This window comes from Thunnus maccoyii, chromosome 13, assembly GCF_910596095.1.
Source record: "Thunnus maccoyii chromosome 13, fThuMac1.1, whole genome shotgun sequence".
Taxonomy (NCBI): Eukaryota; Metazoa; Chordata; class Actinopteri; order Scombriformes; family Scombridae; genus Thunnus; species Thunnus maccoyii.
The window spans coordinates 2374243-2390380 of record NC_056545.1 but is presented as its reverse complement, the minus strand read 5'-3'; the positions used below and the strand labels follow the sequence as shown (position 1 = coordinate 2390380).

General features: G+C 38.8%; 4 protein-coding genes across 4 annotated transcripts; 3 read left to right on the top strand and 1 right to left on the bottom strand.

Annotated features, from left to right (window-relative positions):
- The first annotated feature begins 7877 nt into the window (after nt 1-7877).
- Nucleotides 7878-8946, top strand: LOC121910000 (histone H1-like). The gene has a single exon (XM_042430913.1). It carries the CDS (start codon nt 8206-8208, stop codon nt 8899-8901), a length of 696 nt encoding a protein of 231 aa, XP_042286847.1. The 5' UTR covers nt 7878-8205; the 3' UTR covers nt 8902-8946.
- A 1773-nt stretch (nt 8947-10719) lies between these two features.
- LOC121910010 (histone H2A-like) lies at nt 10720-11174 on the bottom strand. The gene has a single exon (XM_042430923.1). The coding sequence runs from the start codon at nt 11151-11153 to the stop codon at nt 10770-10772; it is 384 nt and encodes a 127-aa protein (XP_042286857.1). The 5' UTR covers nt 11154-11174; the 3' UTR covers nt 10720-10769.
- Nucleotides 11175-11376: 202 nt separating this feature from the next.
- On the top strand, nt 11377-11944 carry LOC121910008 (histone H3). Its single transcript, XM_042430921.1, has one exon. It carries the CDS (start codon nt 11487-11489, stop codon nt 11895-11897), a length of 411 nt encoding a protein of 136 aa, XP_042286855.1. The 5' UTR covers nt 11377-11486; the 3' UTR covers nt 11898-11944.
- Nucleotides 11945-13971: 2027 nt separating this feature from the next.
- On the top strand, nt 13972-14399 carry LOC121910017 (histone H2B 3-like). Its single transcript, XM_042430932.1, has one exon. It carries the CDS (start codon nt 13985-13987, stop codon nt 14351-14353), a length of 369 nt encoding a protein of 122 aa, XP_042286866.1. The 5' UTR covers nt 13972-13984; the 3' UTR covers nt 14354-14399.
- The last annotated feature ends 1739 nt before the right edge of the window (nt 14400-16138 follow it).

The window sequence follows — 16138 nt, the reverse complement described above, 5'->3', positions numbered from 1 at the left end:
TCAACATCAAATACAGTTTGTCAACCACTGGAGGGATTCTACTGTATGGACTCCACAGAGGACGGCTGTGTGAAAGCACTGAAACACACAAGCTGTCAACCAGGACAATACATCAGACAAAAAGGTTGGTTTTCTCATGCTGACTTTAAGATTATAGTTGTAGTTGAAGTTTTAAATGGGAACACCATGACCTGACAAACAAGTTGCTTATTAAAGCTGCACGTATTGATTTCTGTCCACTAGATAGCAGGAAAAAAGCAGCTCAATAATTCTGTAGAAAAAGTCACAACTGAACACAGACCAGTCAACTTGTTGCTGTCAAGTGGAACTTTTGCACCAGTAAAACCATCATAGTTGATTAGTGACTATGTGCATACATAAGTATTATTATTACTTAGTAGATCCTTCACACAGACTTGTTGTCATTCTTCTATTTCCAAGGGCAGTGATGAACCTTCAAGCTCTACTTTGTCTTGAAAGGCTGTTCAGTGACTCCCACACTCTGCTGCATAGGTGCACTACACAAAGGTCAGGAGGTCAATTCTGGGGCCAAGTCTACGAAGCTCTTTCACATCTTGTCAATCCTAAACATGATCAGTCTGACAGAGGGGCTGATTGGTCCATGGAGGACCAGAACCAAAAGCTGCTCTGGTACAATGGACAGTCTGCACCATTTTGATATATTAGTTCATTTCCACCTTTGACAACCTGTCTTCAAATATACCTTCTTTCCTCTTAAGAGTGACTGAGGTGTTTGAAAAAGATAGTAGCAGCTCTCCAACTTCTGTGTGTTCTCCAATCTGTTCACTGTGTGAAACAGAGGTGTCGTTGTGTGTATGTAAAGTTAGACCTGCATGGACCACAGTCTACCCTGCCAAGACACCACTACACCACTGGTTTGAAAGCCTCATGCTTCTAGAAGCATTTCAGTTGTTGGTGTCCTGTGCTCACTGGTACCTGCCATGCTGCAGCCCTCACAGCAGCGTTCAGATAGGACATGGTGCCACAACAGAAAGGTCTGATTGGTCGTTTCTGTTTTGGACTTTGTCTGGCAATTGAAACGTAGGTGAGTCAGAGACAGCAGCCGTTCTGATCCAGTCTTCAACTAGTTAGGAAGGTTTCTGTTCCTGTTGTAATAGTCATAGAGAAAGTTTGCTCTATATGGTGAAGGTGAGGAGCCTGACACACCTGCAGGGACGTTGTGGACAACATTGATTCAACAGCAGACAAAAGCAGAGGAATCTTGCTCTTTCTGTCAGGACAGATTTGTTTTATTTGGACACAAAAACATAGTTTTCTCTTCATCAATCACTTTCCTTGTTTTCATGTCATAACTACTTTCACCAGACAAAATGGATGTTACATTGGTCAAAAGACAAAAGTCTGAAAGTGTTAAAATGAAACTTATACAATTTCTTGACAATCTAGTTGTTTACTGGCATGAACATATTAGCATAAATATCTTTAGTATTGAAAGTATTTGCATGAAGCAGTGAAGCTGATGACATTTGGATCATTGTAGTTTTCTCTCAAACAGTAGTTTGGTTATGAATCTGATTCCATCGTTGCTCAAGAATGACAAGATGGTGAAATATAAAAACTTGTCAACAATCATTATTAAACACAGGACTATTATTGGATGTGTGATTTTCAAGTGTCAGCTTCAGCTTCACTGAAATGAAATCAGACAGATGTGATGACAGTGATGATGTCATATAACACTGATGACTTCATAATATGTAAAGTGAAGTAGTTTCAATGTGTATATTTGTATTTGTGCAGGAACAGCTCTCAGGGACACTGAGTGCACTGACTGCAGTAATGGAACATTTTCAGATGGGACATTTACATCTTGTCAACCACACACACAGTAAGTGAAGCTTGACATCAGCCGTGGACACAGCTGGTTTCTAACAACAGCAATGAATTAGTGGAATCTATAAATGTTCCTGTAAAAATGTCCCTCTGTCATTCCAGATGTGAATCACTAAAGCTTCAGCTGATCAAACCAGGAACTGCTTCAGCTGATGCTGAATGTGGAAAACAAATTTTTGTGATAATTGTGACTGTCGGGATTTTGGTGCTTTTTTTATTAATTGGCATAGCTGGATTAGTTTACTTTATCATAAAGAAGAAATCAAGTAAGATTTGTTGTTATTTTTTGTATCAGACAATACAAACATTATCATAGTTTTGATGGATGATACTTTCTGACAGGTCATGACATTGTTGATTAAGACTTTTTTCATTGTTTTATTATAGAAAATAAGGGGAATGCAGACATTTCTAGACAGGTATGTTTGTTGTCTCTTTTTAACACTGTAATGAATGTACTTAAGTAGATGACAAAGCTCGGTTAATTTAACTACTTAAATCATGTCATTAATCTCTTTAATATTTCACCAAAAAGGAAAATATAATTGGAGAGGAAAGGTCAGAGAGACTAACCAGATGCTAAACAGTATCAGGTAAGACAGCAGTGTGTTTTCTCCTGAAATGTTCATTGACTGATGACTGTCTGGCTGAGCTACACTCTGTGATGTCTTTTTAAATGTAAAAGATGTTTCTGCTCTTTAGGATGAGACCATCAGGACAGGAACTTGTACACTTTCTGACCCTGCAGAGTAAATGTGATCTAGAATCCAGTTTACAATCCAGGTTGGATTCTAGCACATTGTCTTTGCAGTGATGAGAAATAAAACAAGTCCAAGTTTGATTTCCTGAACTTTACTACAGACTGAAAATATCCTCTAAGAACTGCTTGTCTACAGTCTGCATCATTATTTCACATAGATGTTATTAAATGTTGTAGGATGTTGGACTGTTGGATGTTGTGAAACTATTGAAAGTTATTGTGTTGATTAGTTTTCTTGTTAAAATGATCTAATGATCCCTGTAGATGATTCAAACCAAACATACAGAAGTGAATGTGGAAGTATTTTTATTTTGGATTTACAGGAGCAACAGCTGTGAGTTATATTGTTCCCTTTAAAATGGAGGCTCGAGGGATCGGCCCTGTGAGTACTGACACAGGGGAAGATAGAAATAAAAGCAACTTTAAATAGAGATTCATCCTCTAAACCAGTAAATGTTACAAACCTGTGAAAACATGTTGGATGAAACTAAATGTAGCTGCTGAAGAGTCTTGATACTAAGAGCTCATTAATCATCAACATTTATTGACTTATAATTCACCCAGACTGGGATGTAAAATGTACTAATTAGTGTTCATGTATTGTGGTTGTGATTGTGCACCACAGTGATTCATCAGACTCATAAAGAGCTACAAGGACCTAAGAATTTTGATTTCAGATGATATACATGTAATAATGTACAGTATGAGTGTGTATATAAGATGTGTAATGTATAAAAGATGTGTATAGATGTATAAAAAAGTGTATTTTGTGTTCATTTCAACGTTTTAAAAAAGACATTAAAGTCTTGAATCATGGACTGCAGCCTGTCAGCCTTCAGTTGGTTTAAAATAGATGGAGTCCAGTAAAAGTCAAAAGTCTCTAAGAAGAAATAATCAAGTATTGAACCTAAAAACTGAAAGTTAATGTGAGTAAATGTGTTCAGTTACTTTCTAACTCAGACTCTGACCGTTGTGTTTGGTCTCTTTAAAGAAAACAGGCCAAAGACAGTGAATTCTGGTTATTATGAGGGTTCACATATGGAAAGAGTCAAAGTGCCGCCAGGTTATGTTTCTCCAGATAGAGATACCAAGTGGGTTTTAATTCAAATGTATTAAAACAAGAAAACACACAAACTCTGAGACCAAACCTCCACAGTGGTTCATATAGTTTAGATTCAGCTTCAAATATAAAAACATGAAGTGGTCTAACATTCAGTTTGAAGTGTATTTAGTCATTTTTCAGCATGATGTTCAGGTAACTGTTAATCAGCCCTTCAGGGACGTTTCTGGACGTTTTGGTTCTTTAGACGAGACGTTCACTGGCTCCTCTGAGGGAATCAATCTTTTCATAGAATATTTTATAACAACTGTAATAATTTTATGATACTTGATTTTGATTTGTCTTTATGTGGCCTATTTGGAGGCTCCACAGTTCACTGATTCACAAAGCTGCCTCAGTGTTCTTCAGGACATCAATTAGTTTAATTTATTTTCAGGATGTAGATCATTTTTTTTATCATTATAGGTTATCTTTGTTAAGGTCACTGACTACCACATGACTTGAGTTGAGGATCCACCTGTGCAGTGGGAGGGCTGAAGTGTGTTCATGTTTGTGTGTAAATGAATAGTGTCAATGCAAAGCAGTTTACTCCTTTATGCCTCAGATTAAATACCTTTGAATCACAGTGTAGAAGTTAATAGTCCAAATTCACCCACAGACCTGATTCTCACAATATCTTCCAAGAAACTTTTTGCTATTTTATTATTTGTAAGTGGGCAAATGATCAGACTTTGTGCACACTAAATGTTTAAGACAATACTGCCACCTACTGGACTTTTTTTTTTAATGTATCTTTATAGATGAATTAGAAAAAAGTTGTCAACTCTGTTTCATTTTCAGACAATTTCAGGTAAAATTCCTGTTTCATGTTCATATTCAACAAAAGAGTGAAATAAATGCAAGGAATCAGTGCTGAAATTCCTTTTAATGCAAGAGTGGAATATAGAAATTATATATAGGCCTATGTATATTATTAAAACATTTTAAAATCACTTTCTGTCAATCCAAGATTAGAAACACATTTTTCTGTTTTTTCTCAGTTTTATATTTAGTTTCTCCGTTTTGTTTGTTACTGAAAGTAAAGCAACACTCACTTTAAACTCAATAAACACGTACTTGCTATATTAAGAAAATATTAATCTAGAAGTATATGTTTAAAATTAAATTTATGCGAATGATCGAGTCAAACTGCTGTAAACTAAACTCAGAGTCTTCAGATGCCACAAATATGTTTACAACAAATCACACTTAAAAGTTGGACAGTTTCAATCAGATCCATCCGCGTTTTCTACCTGCTTCTTCCTGACAGATGATTGGCGGGAGTCTGCAAATGTCTGGTAAAACCCTTCAAAATAAATTTAATGAACACAAAGTTGAAAAAACTGCAATAGAAACAAGCAACACACACAGAATGAAACAGGATTCCTGCTCTTTTCCAGTGTTTGAACAGACTTTGGTGTTAAACATGAAGCGCTCAGAAAGTTAAATGTTTGTGCTGAACTTTAGAGAGAGAAAGTAGAAAACTACTTTCACACACCTGACCAATCAATAAAGTGGGCGCGTTGTTGTTGGAATCACAAAAATAATTGGACACTAAATGTTCCAAGTCCTGGTACTGGACCTCAGCACAGGGGCTGGAAACCTCTCATGTAATTTAACATTTGACCAAGTGGAACTAGAGCAGAACAACTATTACTTCTTGCGTTGCACCATATGGATTATCATGATTCTCTGTGCATAAAAATTGATTTAAGTAGGTGAGGAACCACTTGAAGCATTTTCCAGAAATAAAATGAAAGCTTTTCTAACCCAACTATCATTTCTGCTGACTTCTGCAGGTGTGCTGCTGCTTAGAAACATGGACCAACGTCTCAAGATTGTCCTTCTTGGAAACACAGGAGTTGGGAAAAGCGCTTCAGCAAACACCATTTTAGGATTGAAAGCCTTTAAATCACAGCGGGCCTTCAAATCAGTGACAACGCAATGCTCTGAAGCAGCTGGAAATGTGTGCGGGAGACAGATCTCAGTGATCGAGACTCCAGGAATATCATGTGCTGGTGATGAAGAACAAATTAAAAACAGCTGTCAGGATGTCCTGCACTCCGCCAGACCTTGTCTGTTTCTGGTAGTGATTAAAATCGATCGATTCACAGATGAGCAAAAGCCGTGGAGGCAGCTGTCAGAGTCCTCGGGGATCAGGGGTTGAAAAAGATTTATATGCTCACGTGAGGAAAAGCTTTAGAAGAAACGTCCCTAGATGAGTTCATCAATGATGATAATGAAAGTTTACTTCCAAACTTTGTTTCAAGATTTAAGATATCATCTATTCAGCAATGACAATGGAGGACAGGACCAAATCGAAGAGCTACTGACAAAGTCAGGTCACCTAAGAACCCTGCAACAAGGTATCATACTTTACAATACAGTTTTTATATATACAATACATTGTCAAAAAGTGGGATGAGCTTATATTTACATCAAATTAAGAGCACCTTCAACTGCAGGTGTCTCTGTGGTTCCAGCTTCCCTCTGAGCTGTAGAAATAGGGACGTTGAAGCAGTTTTCCTCTCAGATGAGGATTTTGTCATTTATCAACATGCTGCTATGTCCACTCTGAGGCCCCTAGACTAGACTCCATTTACTACTCTGCCATCAGCTGTTACAATTTATTACAATTTTCCAAAGCAATGTACATATGAAAGTTAACACAACATAAACAAAGATCTCGTCAGGAGAGAACAACATGAGTAAGTGCCATAAAGCTAAGTTCAGGTCAGGATGTAGGTGCCAACAGGCAGTGCATAGAGCTAATGCATAGGGTGCATAGAAGTGAGTAATATTCCTTTAAAGTCCATCAGGGACAGAGGTGTTTGCAAAAGAGCTGAGTCTTGTAGTTGTGTTACTGATGATAATGACACCCACCACTGGGTTGGGGGGTCTTCCCTGTCTGAGAGACGTCATAATCATCGATACTCATTTATCTACAAATATCATGTTGGTAAATGACCATCTTATATGTCATCCCTGCTGCTCTGGCAATCTGGACCACACTTAACCAGCTCCAGTGATTGGTTGATGCTCCAAGAAGCAGAACCAGAACTGATCCAGGACAAACTGCCTTTGCAGCAACCTTATGGAATAATTTCTAGAGTGCGATCCTGCTTACTGATAAATTTCTGAATTATTTAATGAGTCTGTTCTTGTGATTTTGTTTGAGGCAGGGTTATGCTGTAAAACGGCAACTTACCCTGTATAAATAAAGATGATAAAATAAAAATACAATACCGGTGGTCAAACAGGGCCTAGCCTTACTTTTTTTCCATCAATATTTTAACAAAATTATCCCCTGCTCAGGGACAAAAGGGGGGATGAAGAGGACTTTGATATAATTATTTTCCACAACTTTTAAGTTTATTCAGCAATTTAGAGAGATACTAGTTAACTACAAAGGGTTGCAGGTTGTTGTGAATAGTGTGGATGACAGTAGCAGATTAAACTATCTTTTTTCATATTTTTGATATCACTTTATGTTTTCTTCTTTCCAGCTGTTCATTCCAGGAACAGCGGGCCAAAAAACAGGAGGACCATCATTCTGCTCGGTTTATCAGGAAATACCATCCTGGGACCTAAAAAGTTTAAACCAGGCTGCGACTGTGATGCAGTCAGTAGAGAGTGTTTCTCTGAATCAGCTATAGTGGACGGTTGACATGTCACTGTGGTGGACACAGATGATGATGATGAAGATCTGATTCTTAAACAGCTGTACATGGAGATCCTGAAGTCCATAGTTGAGGTCAGTCCAGGACTACATGCTTTCATCTTTGTGGTCACAATAGGCAGAATCTCCAGAGCAGCCTCTGGCCTTATAGAAATACTGCCAGGACTTTTTGGTAATGATGCATCTAAGTACACCATGGCAAACTTTATTTATTCTTTTGTACTTATATATTGCAACAACAACAACAAGAAATCTTTATTGTAAATTGACATGTGGGCAGCAACAGCTGTATAATCTGATGATTGCTATATACAAGTTTGTTTTCAGTCCCGTTCATGTTCATGCTCTGAATCACCGACAGTAACCGTGTGTTTACCTCCACCGAAAACATGTCTGATTAAAAACTAATAAATCACGTCACTACATTGGTTTCGGGTTTATTGTGTCTTCTGACGTCTCTTCTTACTAGAACACCACTGTCACATTTAATACAAACCCTTTTAAGACGTTTTAGGAGACGATTTGTGAAGAAAACTCGCTGCGCGCCGTACAAAGTGACGGTGTATCAGCGAGGTTTGAAGCCTCCCGGAAAGAAAGAAATGAGTCCTGGACGCCAAAAATGAGCTCAGTCTGAAGGGAGGAACGTTTCCTCACTGCTGCGATAACAAAAGTGTTTCAAAACGTTGGTTTTCTGTGTGTTTTACCCCCAAAATGTGGAGGAGAAAACACAAGTTTCATCTGATTTGAGGCGGCAGGCAGAGCGGCTCTGAGTGTTGCTTCTCCACGGTTCTCATGTGCTTTATAAGTCCCGCCCCGTGCCCTCTGCTCGAACAGACAGTCCGCGAGACAAATAGCAGACTACACACGAAAATGGCAGAGGAAGCTCCAGCAACGGCCCCGGCGAAAGCTGCCCCTAAAGCCCCGAAGAAGAAGAGCGCTCCCCGGCCGAAGAAGGACGGACCCAGCCTCAACAAGCTGATCATCGGCGCTGTGGCGGAGTCCAAGGAGCGGAAAGGGCTGTCGGTGGCGGCGCTCAAGAAGATTCTGGCGACCAAAGGCGTCGATGTCGTGAAAGCTAACAAACGCATCAATACTGCGGTCACGAAGCTGGTGACTAAAGGCACTCTGACCCAGACTAAAGGGACAGGGGCCTCCGGCTCCTTCAAGCTCGCCAAGGAGACCAAACCCGCCAAGCCGGTCAAGAAAGTGGTGAAGAAGAAAGCCGCCGTCAAAGCCAAGAAGCCCGCAGCCAAGAAACCCGCAGCGGCCAAGAAGCCCAAGACAGCGGCAGCTAAGAAGACAGCAGCCGCTAAGAAATCCCCCAAGAAGGTTAAGAAGCCCGCAGCGGCCAAGAAAGCAGCCAAGAGCCCCAAGAAGGCCGCCAAGAGCCCCAAGAAAGTGGTGAAAAAGGCTCCTGCAGCTAAGAAAGCTCCTGCAAAGAAGGTCGCCAAACCCAAAGCCAAGAAGGCAGCACCCAAGAAGAAGTGAGCTGTCATCAGTCTGAACATGTGAACCTGATCAAAGGCTCTTTTAAGAGCCACACAACTTTTCTAAAGAGCAGCATCCTGATTATAACATGTTTAAACATGTAGTGTTTTCTCATTAATTACAAAAATTGGAAAAATTTTATTTAAATATGTATTTAAATCTATGTGGTGCCAACTCAGTTATATTCTGAGTATCATTTAATGATGAACAAGTTTATTCTTCCTTTCCTATTACATATGTCTTTTCTATATATGTTATTTTGTCACATAATACAAAGCAACATATAAACCACATAGGAATGAAAACCCAATTTAAACCTCTACACAAACGCTGGGGAATAATAATTATAATATAATATAATTTAAGTAAGGTAAATAAGAAAGGTTCATCCTAACCATGTGTCAAGGACATAAAAACAAATAACAGCACATACCAACCACAAGTGACTCAATTACAGCCCAACAAAACAGGGATATTGAAGTTAAAAAAAGGATCCAATCTAGAAATACATACGAATATTAAATTGAGTCCAGATGTTGTGAAAAGGGACCCAAAGATTCTTCCCATCTATGTAGACTTTTTACATTTTTAAATCACAGTTTCTCCATGTTGGTAACCAAAGTAAGTTCATGCAGCCAGTTTCTAAAGCGCGGTGCAGTCTGTGAGAATAAGATTTTATTGCTATTACGCTGCCCGTCAATAAAACTGTTTGAATGTGTAAAGGGAGAGTTAACAAGTCTCTGTCAGGAGGATCTTATGATAAACTCCAGAAAAAAAAGAAAAAATTCTTGACCAAAATGGAGAAATTAGTGGACAGTCCCAAAATAAATGCAACAAAGTACCATCATTGAATTTACATTTATCACAGAGGGGTAAAATGTATGTAACATGACCTCAGAATAATGAAAACAGAGAATATCTTAAATGTCACTTTTTAAATCCAGTCTAAAGTGTCAACATGATCTGAACTGAGCAGCAAATACAGAAAATCACTCAGGATGACAATAAACTGTAAATATATTATGATAAAACCATTATGATAGATTTATTATTACTACTGCTGTTCCCTTTTTATTACATCTAAGTTAATATGTATCAGATATCAAACATATTTCCTCTTATTGTGTTTATTATAAGTGGTAAAAGGTGAAACGTTACACAATGATATGAATGAGAATAGAAAGGAGGAGCAGCTGTTACGTCACAAGTCATTGAGTCAGACAAACCTTTTACCAGTTTTTATCAGAATCACAGTTTCAGAGCTGAAAGTGGATCTTTTTGGGGGGCTGGAAAATCTCCAGATTAATAATTATTAGTATTAGTCATTAATAACTAGTATAATTAGTTTGAAATGGTGTCTAAATGTCATGTAGTGTAATGTATATACCAGCCATTCTTGTATTATAAGTATGATTTCTACCCTGAATGACTAGATTATCTTTTAAATGTTTATTTCTTGGTCTGTTGGCAACACAAACAACCATCATTATGTTATTAATGCAGTTATAATATAAACATCTTGTAACACTGACCATCAACATCAGGAGTGTCAGTAATTATAATGAATAACTAGTATAATAATTAGTTTCAAATGTAGGTTAATATATAGACCAACCACTGTTTTATCATAAACATTAACTTTTAAATGTTGATTGCTGGTATTGTTCATAACACAAGCATCAATTACGGTTCAAATATAATCAGTATATTTAACTGAGTGTAACACTGACTTAATATTCTGTATAGATAATAAACATGACTTGTGTCTTAATGACAGTGTACCAGAGACATGAGGATGTTTGTTCTTTATCAGGAGTGTGTGGCTCTTAAAAGAGCCGTTGTGTTGTTCAGAGGAGCCGGTTCCGTGTTTACTTCTTGGCGGGCTTCTCGGTCTTCTTGGGCAGCAGCACAGCCTGGATGTTGGGCAGCACGCCGCCCTGAGCGATGGTCACTCCGCCCAGCAGCTTGTTGAGCTCCTCGTCGTTGCGGACAGCCAGCTGCAGGTGACGGGGGATGATCCTGGTCTTCTTGTTGTCGCGGGCAGCGTTTCCAGCCAGCTCCAGGATCTCAGCGGTCAGGTACTCCAGCACAGCCGCCAGGTAGACGGGGGCTCCGGCACCGACACGCTCCGCATAGTTGCCCTTCCTCAGCAGCCTGTGAACACGACCGACTGGGAACTGAAGCCCGGCCCTGGAGGAGCGGGTCTTTGCCTTAGCGCGGGCTTTGCCTCCGGTTTTTCCTCTACCACTCATTTTTGGGTTCTTCTCGAGTCTGATCTTAAAGAAAATGTGACCCAACCGGTGAAAACTCTCCTTTATATGTCCTAATGTCTCCACCCACCAGAAAAGAGCAGCAAAGGGCGGCCTGTGCTCATTTTGGCGGACTTTTCTCAAAGGACTTTTGTCCAATAAGCAGCGGAGGTTCAGGCTCTTCTAGGCGGTGCTGAGCTCCAGGAGGAGCCGCTCACCAATCAGGACCCGGAGGTCTGAAGCAGCGTCACAGTTCCGCAGCCGCTCCGACACTTTAAGAGCAGCGTGTCTCCTCTTGTCGCTACTATTTTCTCCTGATCAGAGAAACAAGACGCGATGGCAAGAACCAAGCAGACCGCTCGTAAATCCACCGGAGGCAAAGCCCCCAGGAAGCAGCTGGCCACCAAGGCTGCCCGTAAGAGCGCCCCGGCCACCGGCGGCGTGAAGAAGCCTCACCGTTACAGGCCCGGTACCGTGGCTCTGAGAGAGATCCGTCGCTACCAGAAATCCACCGAGCTGCTGATCCGCAAGCTGCCCTTCCAGCGCCTGGTGAGGGAGATCGCTCAGGACTTCAAGACCGACCTGCGCTTCCAGAGCTCCGCTGTCATGGCTCTGCAGGAGGCCAGCGAGGCTTACCTGGTCGGCCTGTTCGAGGACACCAACCTGTGCGCCATCCACGCCAAGAGGGTCACCATCATGCCCAAAGACATCCAGCTGGCCCGCCGCATCCGCGGAGAGAGAGCTTAAACTGTCCTCTGCTCCATAAACACAACGGCTCTTTTAAGAGCCACTAACTTTCTGACAGAGTAACACGTCCTTCTGTTGATACTTTTATTAATATTATTTGTGTCTAATATCTCCCACATTGTGTTACAGTGAGATTATCTTAATACATGAACAGAGCTATGATGAGCTTTAAATGTATATAAACCATAGACTGTATGATATAAACACTATAATGATCTTAAGTAAATCCATTCAGACAGTTTCTGTCTATTGTACATGTATGATGGGAAAAGCTGTAAACAGCAACATTTTACAATTTATACAGATTCAACACATTTTGTTAACAATCTCTTGAAAAATAATCAAGCAGACTATGGATGAGAAATAATTAATTCGTAATAAAGTAGAACATTTGAGCTACACACACATTGTATAACGTTTCATACAGTAGAAGCAACAACTGTATATGTGTCCCAATTTAACCTCAGACTGCAGCCAGAATATTAATCAGTCAAATGTCAGATAACTGAACATTAATCCATTCAGATGAGTCCTGTTGATTATTGTTCAGATTGGAGTTGCTAAATTATAAATTTATCTGAAATCACTTCATAGTCTGATCATCATAAAGTGTATAACTGACGAGCTTCATCATCATCATCGGCTCCTTGGATGTCAGATGTGCTTTACAGGCGTTCAGGTAGAAGGAACAACGTCACAGCTTTCATGGCTCCATGAAAACCATCTAAAACATTTGAGAATGTAATTTAGTCATTCAGGCATATTTCAGCATTTGTTAAAACAAAATGAATGAAATGGAGGAAAAATCACCTGTTTGAACTGGTGACAATAAATATAAATACAACTAATACAATATAAAACTTATTTCAATCAGTTCAAGCTGAAAGTTCCTCTGTTTAATCTTTAAATTTGATCTTATTTGAGTATTTTATTGTGTAACTGATGCAAGTGTAACAATGTCCCTTTAAAATATAGTTTTTATTCCTTTTCTTGATTTTTAAGTTTATTTTCAATATTTTGCATTGCTTCAAACATTTCTCTAATCACTAACATCCACAGGAAGGATCAGACACAATAATGTTGACATGGTGACTGTTTGACATATTTGATTTCAGACTGATCCTCTTACTGTCTCGTTATTATGAAAACTCACAAAGTGTCATTTTCCAGATGCATTTTATATCTGACAGAAGCTGCTGTCTGGACTACAAATGAAATGTTTGAGGCAGAAAGAAAAAACTCTCAATCATTTATTCTCTATTTATTTGTTGTTTATTCGTTGTGTTGTAAAAATCAACGTGGATTATTGTGATTATTTATCAGCAGAACATCTGAAGTATTATATTATAACTTTATAGTGTAACAGCAGCGACACCTTGTGGTCTAAATATGTATTACATCCTTATTTAGTTGAATGGACTCAGCCGCTCCTGTGAGTCTTTTCACCACAGACTTTATATAAAGATATAATTACAGCTTTAATGCCCACAGTGACGGAATTAATTTCATACATTTTCTGTAATAAAACATCTAAAAGCAAAAATCTTATCAGAGGGGGGTCTGGAGTCTAATTTGTGTCCTTGACGTGAAAATGTTTGAGAACCACTGAAATAAGATGAATCTCTTATAATTCTTTATGTGGAGCAGAAACATGATCTTCATGTGTAGCTGAAAGAATCAATAAGATTCATATTAATATCATTTTTGAAAAGTATTGTTATTCCAGCTGTATTTGCACCAAAAACTGTGGATTAAGGATTGATGAAATAAAATCTATCCCTGGATTATTTGTTTAATTTTTTAAATCATAGATCAATAAAACATATCAGCTTGTGGAATGCTAAATCTAAATACAATATGTTTATTTCTCTTTAGTTAAACAGTGAATTATCTTCAGATGAGGTGGCTCTTTGTGTAAAAAGGCGGTCAAAGTTTAGAGCGCTGTTTGTGTTGCACATGCGCAGTCTAGCTAACAAGTCAACCAATCCTGTGCGAGCAACGGCGCAGTGAAATTTGCATCAGATGGATATATAGAGGCCGTTTGGCGCTGCGGTTATTATTCGTGTGAGGAAATCTAACGACCAATCATGCCTGATCCAGTCAAAGCCCCGAAGAAAGGCTCCAAGAAAGCCGTGTCTAAAGCCACCAAGACCGGCAAGAAGAAGAGAAAGACCCGCAAGGAGAGCTACGCTATCTACGTGTACAAGGTGCTGAAGCAGGTCCACCCCGACACCGGCATCTCCTCCAAGGCCATGGGCATCATGAACTCCTTTGTGGGGGACATCTTTGAGCGCATCGCCGGTGAGGCTTCCCGCCTTGCTCACTACAACAAGCGCTCCACCATCACCTCCAGGGAGATCCAGACCGCCGTCCGCCTGCTGCTGCCCGGTGAGCTGGCCAAACACGCCGTGTCTGAGGGCACCAAGGCCGTCACCAAGTACACCAGCTCCAAGTAAACCCGCTGTCTGTACCTACAACTCAAAGGTCCTTTTCAGGACCACCCACACCTTCACCTGAGAGCTTTAATCCTTCATGTGTGGTCAGTTTTCTCTAAAGTTCAGATGTTTAATAATTAAAGATAAATCTTGTATAAAGCTACCACACTAAAATTGATCAGTAGAGACTTTCAGTACAGTTGCTGCTATAAAGGTTATAAGGAGGAAACCATAAATGTAAAACACTGAGAATTATCCAGAAGTGTCACAATAATCCATCAAACCCACATCTTTGTTTCTCTGACTGCAGTAATTGTATCATATGACAGACTTAAAGGATGGGGGTTATAAAGGGTTTTGGTGATTCTTTCCCTGAACTAGAACCAACACATAGTTAATGTGGAAACTACAAATGTAGAACATTTGCATGTTAAAGTAGTGCTAACAAAAACCTGAGACAGAACTTTCTCTCTAAAATTGTCTTTTTGCTGAAAATAGTGCAATAAAAGTATGAGGCTGAGAAATATTGACAATTTATACAGTATCACCATTTCTGACTGACAATATGTTGAAAATATGAAAAAGTATTTAGAAAACTTAAGGTGAACAGAGCAGTTGAATATTAAGCAGCTTTTAACCAGAGGATCGGGTAACTGTCCATGAACTGGAACCAGTTTCACATTTTCTATGTAATCAGTTATAATTTTTGAAACAGTACTGGCAGCAGTGTTGCCATTAAGGCAGGAAGTGTCACACTACATATAATTAAAGGCACTTTTATAAAGATAAATACTATAATAGCTCTTACTGGTTGTCTTAAACTACTAGCACAGAACACAAACATAACAAAATGTTCTTTGTGAATGAAGATCAGAGTTAAATCACTGATATTTCAATCATGTAATGACAATGTGAAAGAAAAAGAAGAAAAAAACACAGCTTCTTATTGTACTTTACTTTTTATTCTAATATAAAGTTGGAATGTTGTTGCATGTTAAAGCAGAACTTTCTCTCTCAAAATGCCTTTTTGATGAAAATAGTGCAATAAAAGTACAAGGCTGAGAAATATTGACATGATAATTTATACAGTATCACCATTTCTGACTGACAATATATTGAAAATATGAAACAGTATTTAGAAAACTAAAGGTGAACAGAGCAGTTCAGTTGAATAAAACGGCATCATTTACTATTAAGCAGCTTTTAACCAGAGGATTGTTCCACAAAGCAGGATTAGAAAGTTAGATAAAGTGTGAAAAGATTCAATTATCATGTTTTGAATCTGTAAAGCAAAATTTGAATTAGCTATTTGGATATAATTCAATTACAATTCAAGTTCATAATAGAAAACCACATTTCCAAAGTTTTACCATTTTTAAAGTCATCTGGCAAACTTACTAAACTTGCTTTGATGAACAACGTCAGTTACAGACAGCAGAGCAACATCACAGAGTTACAACAAGATTGTCAGATAATATCTAATATCTGAATCTATATCATCTATCATCTGAATATAATGGAGATATTGTCCAGCTTTATGGCACATCAGTGTTACAAATAAAAAAACTGTACATGAATAAAAAAATGTTTTTTCAGTATAATGCTGTCATCAAAAACAGTTCAAATATATAAATATATTAAATGAAAATATAAAGAACACCAGTAGACATGTTTCATCATGTCCAAATATGAACCGGCAGCGGAGCGATTTAGTGGATGACTTAGCCAGCCTCCGAATGTGGCTGTGTGTGTGTGAGAGAGATCATATCATAATGTGGACTATGAACATAGAAATCTAAAGAAAAA

Excerpts from the sequence above, each read along its gene's own strand:
- LOC121910010 (XM_042430923.1), bottom strand. The coding sequence starts at position 11,153 with ATGAGTGGTAGAGGAAAAACCGGAGGCAAAGCCCGCGCTAAGGCAAAG.
- LOC121910000 (XM_042430913.1), top strand. The coding sequence starts at position 8,206 with ATGTGCTTTATAAGTCCCGCCCCGTGCCCTCTGCTCGAACAGACAGTC.
- LOC121910008 (XM_042430921.1), top strand. The coding sequence starts at position 11,487 with ATGGCAAGAACCAAGCAGACCGCTCGTAAATCCACCGGAGGCAAAGCC.
- LOC121910017 (XM_042430932.1), top strand. The coding sequence starts at position 13,985 with ATGCCTGATCCAGTCAAAGCCCCGAAGAAAGGCTCCAAGAAAGCCGTG.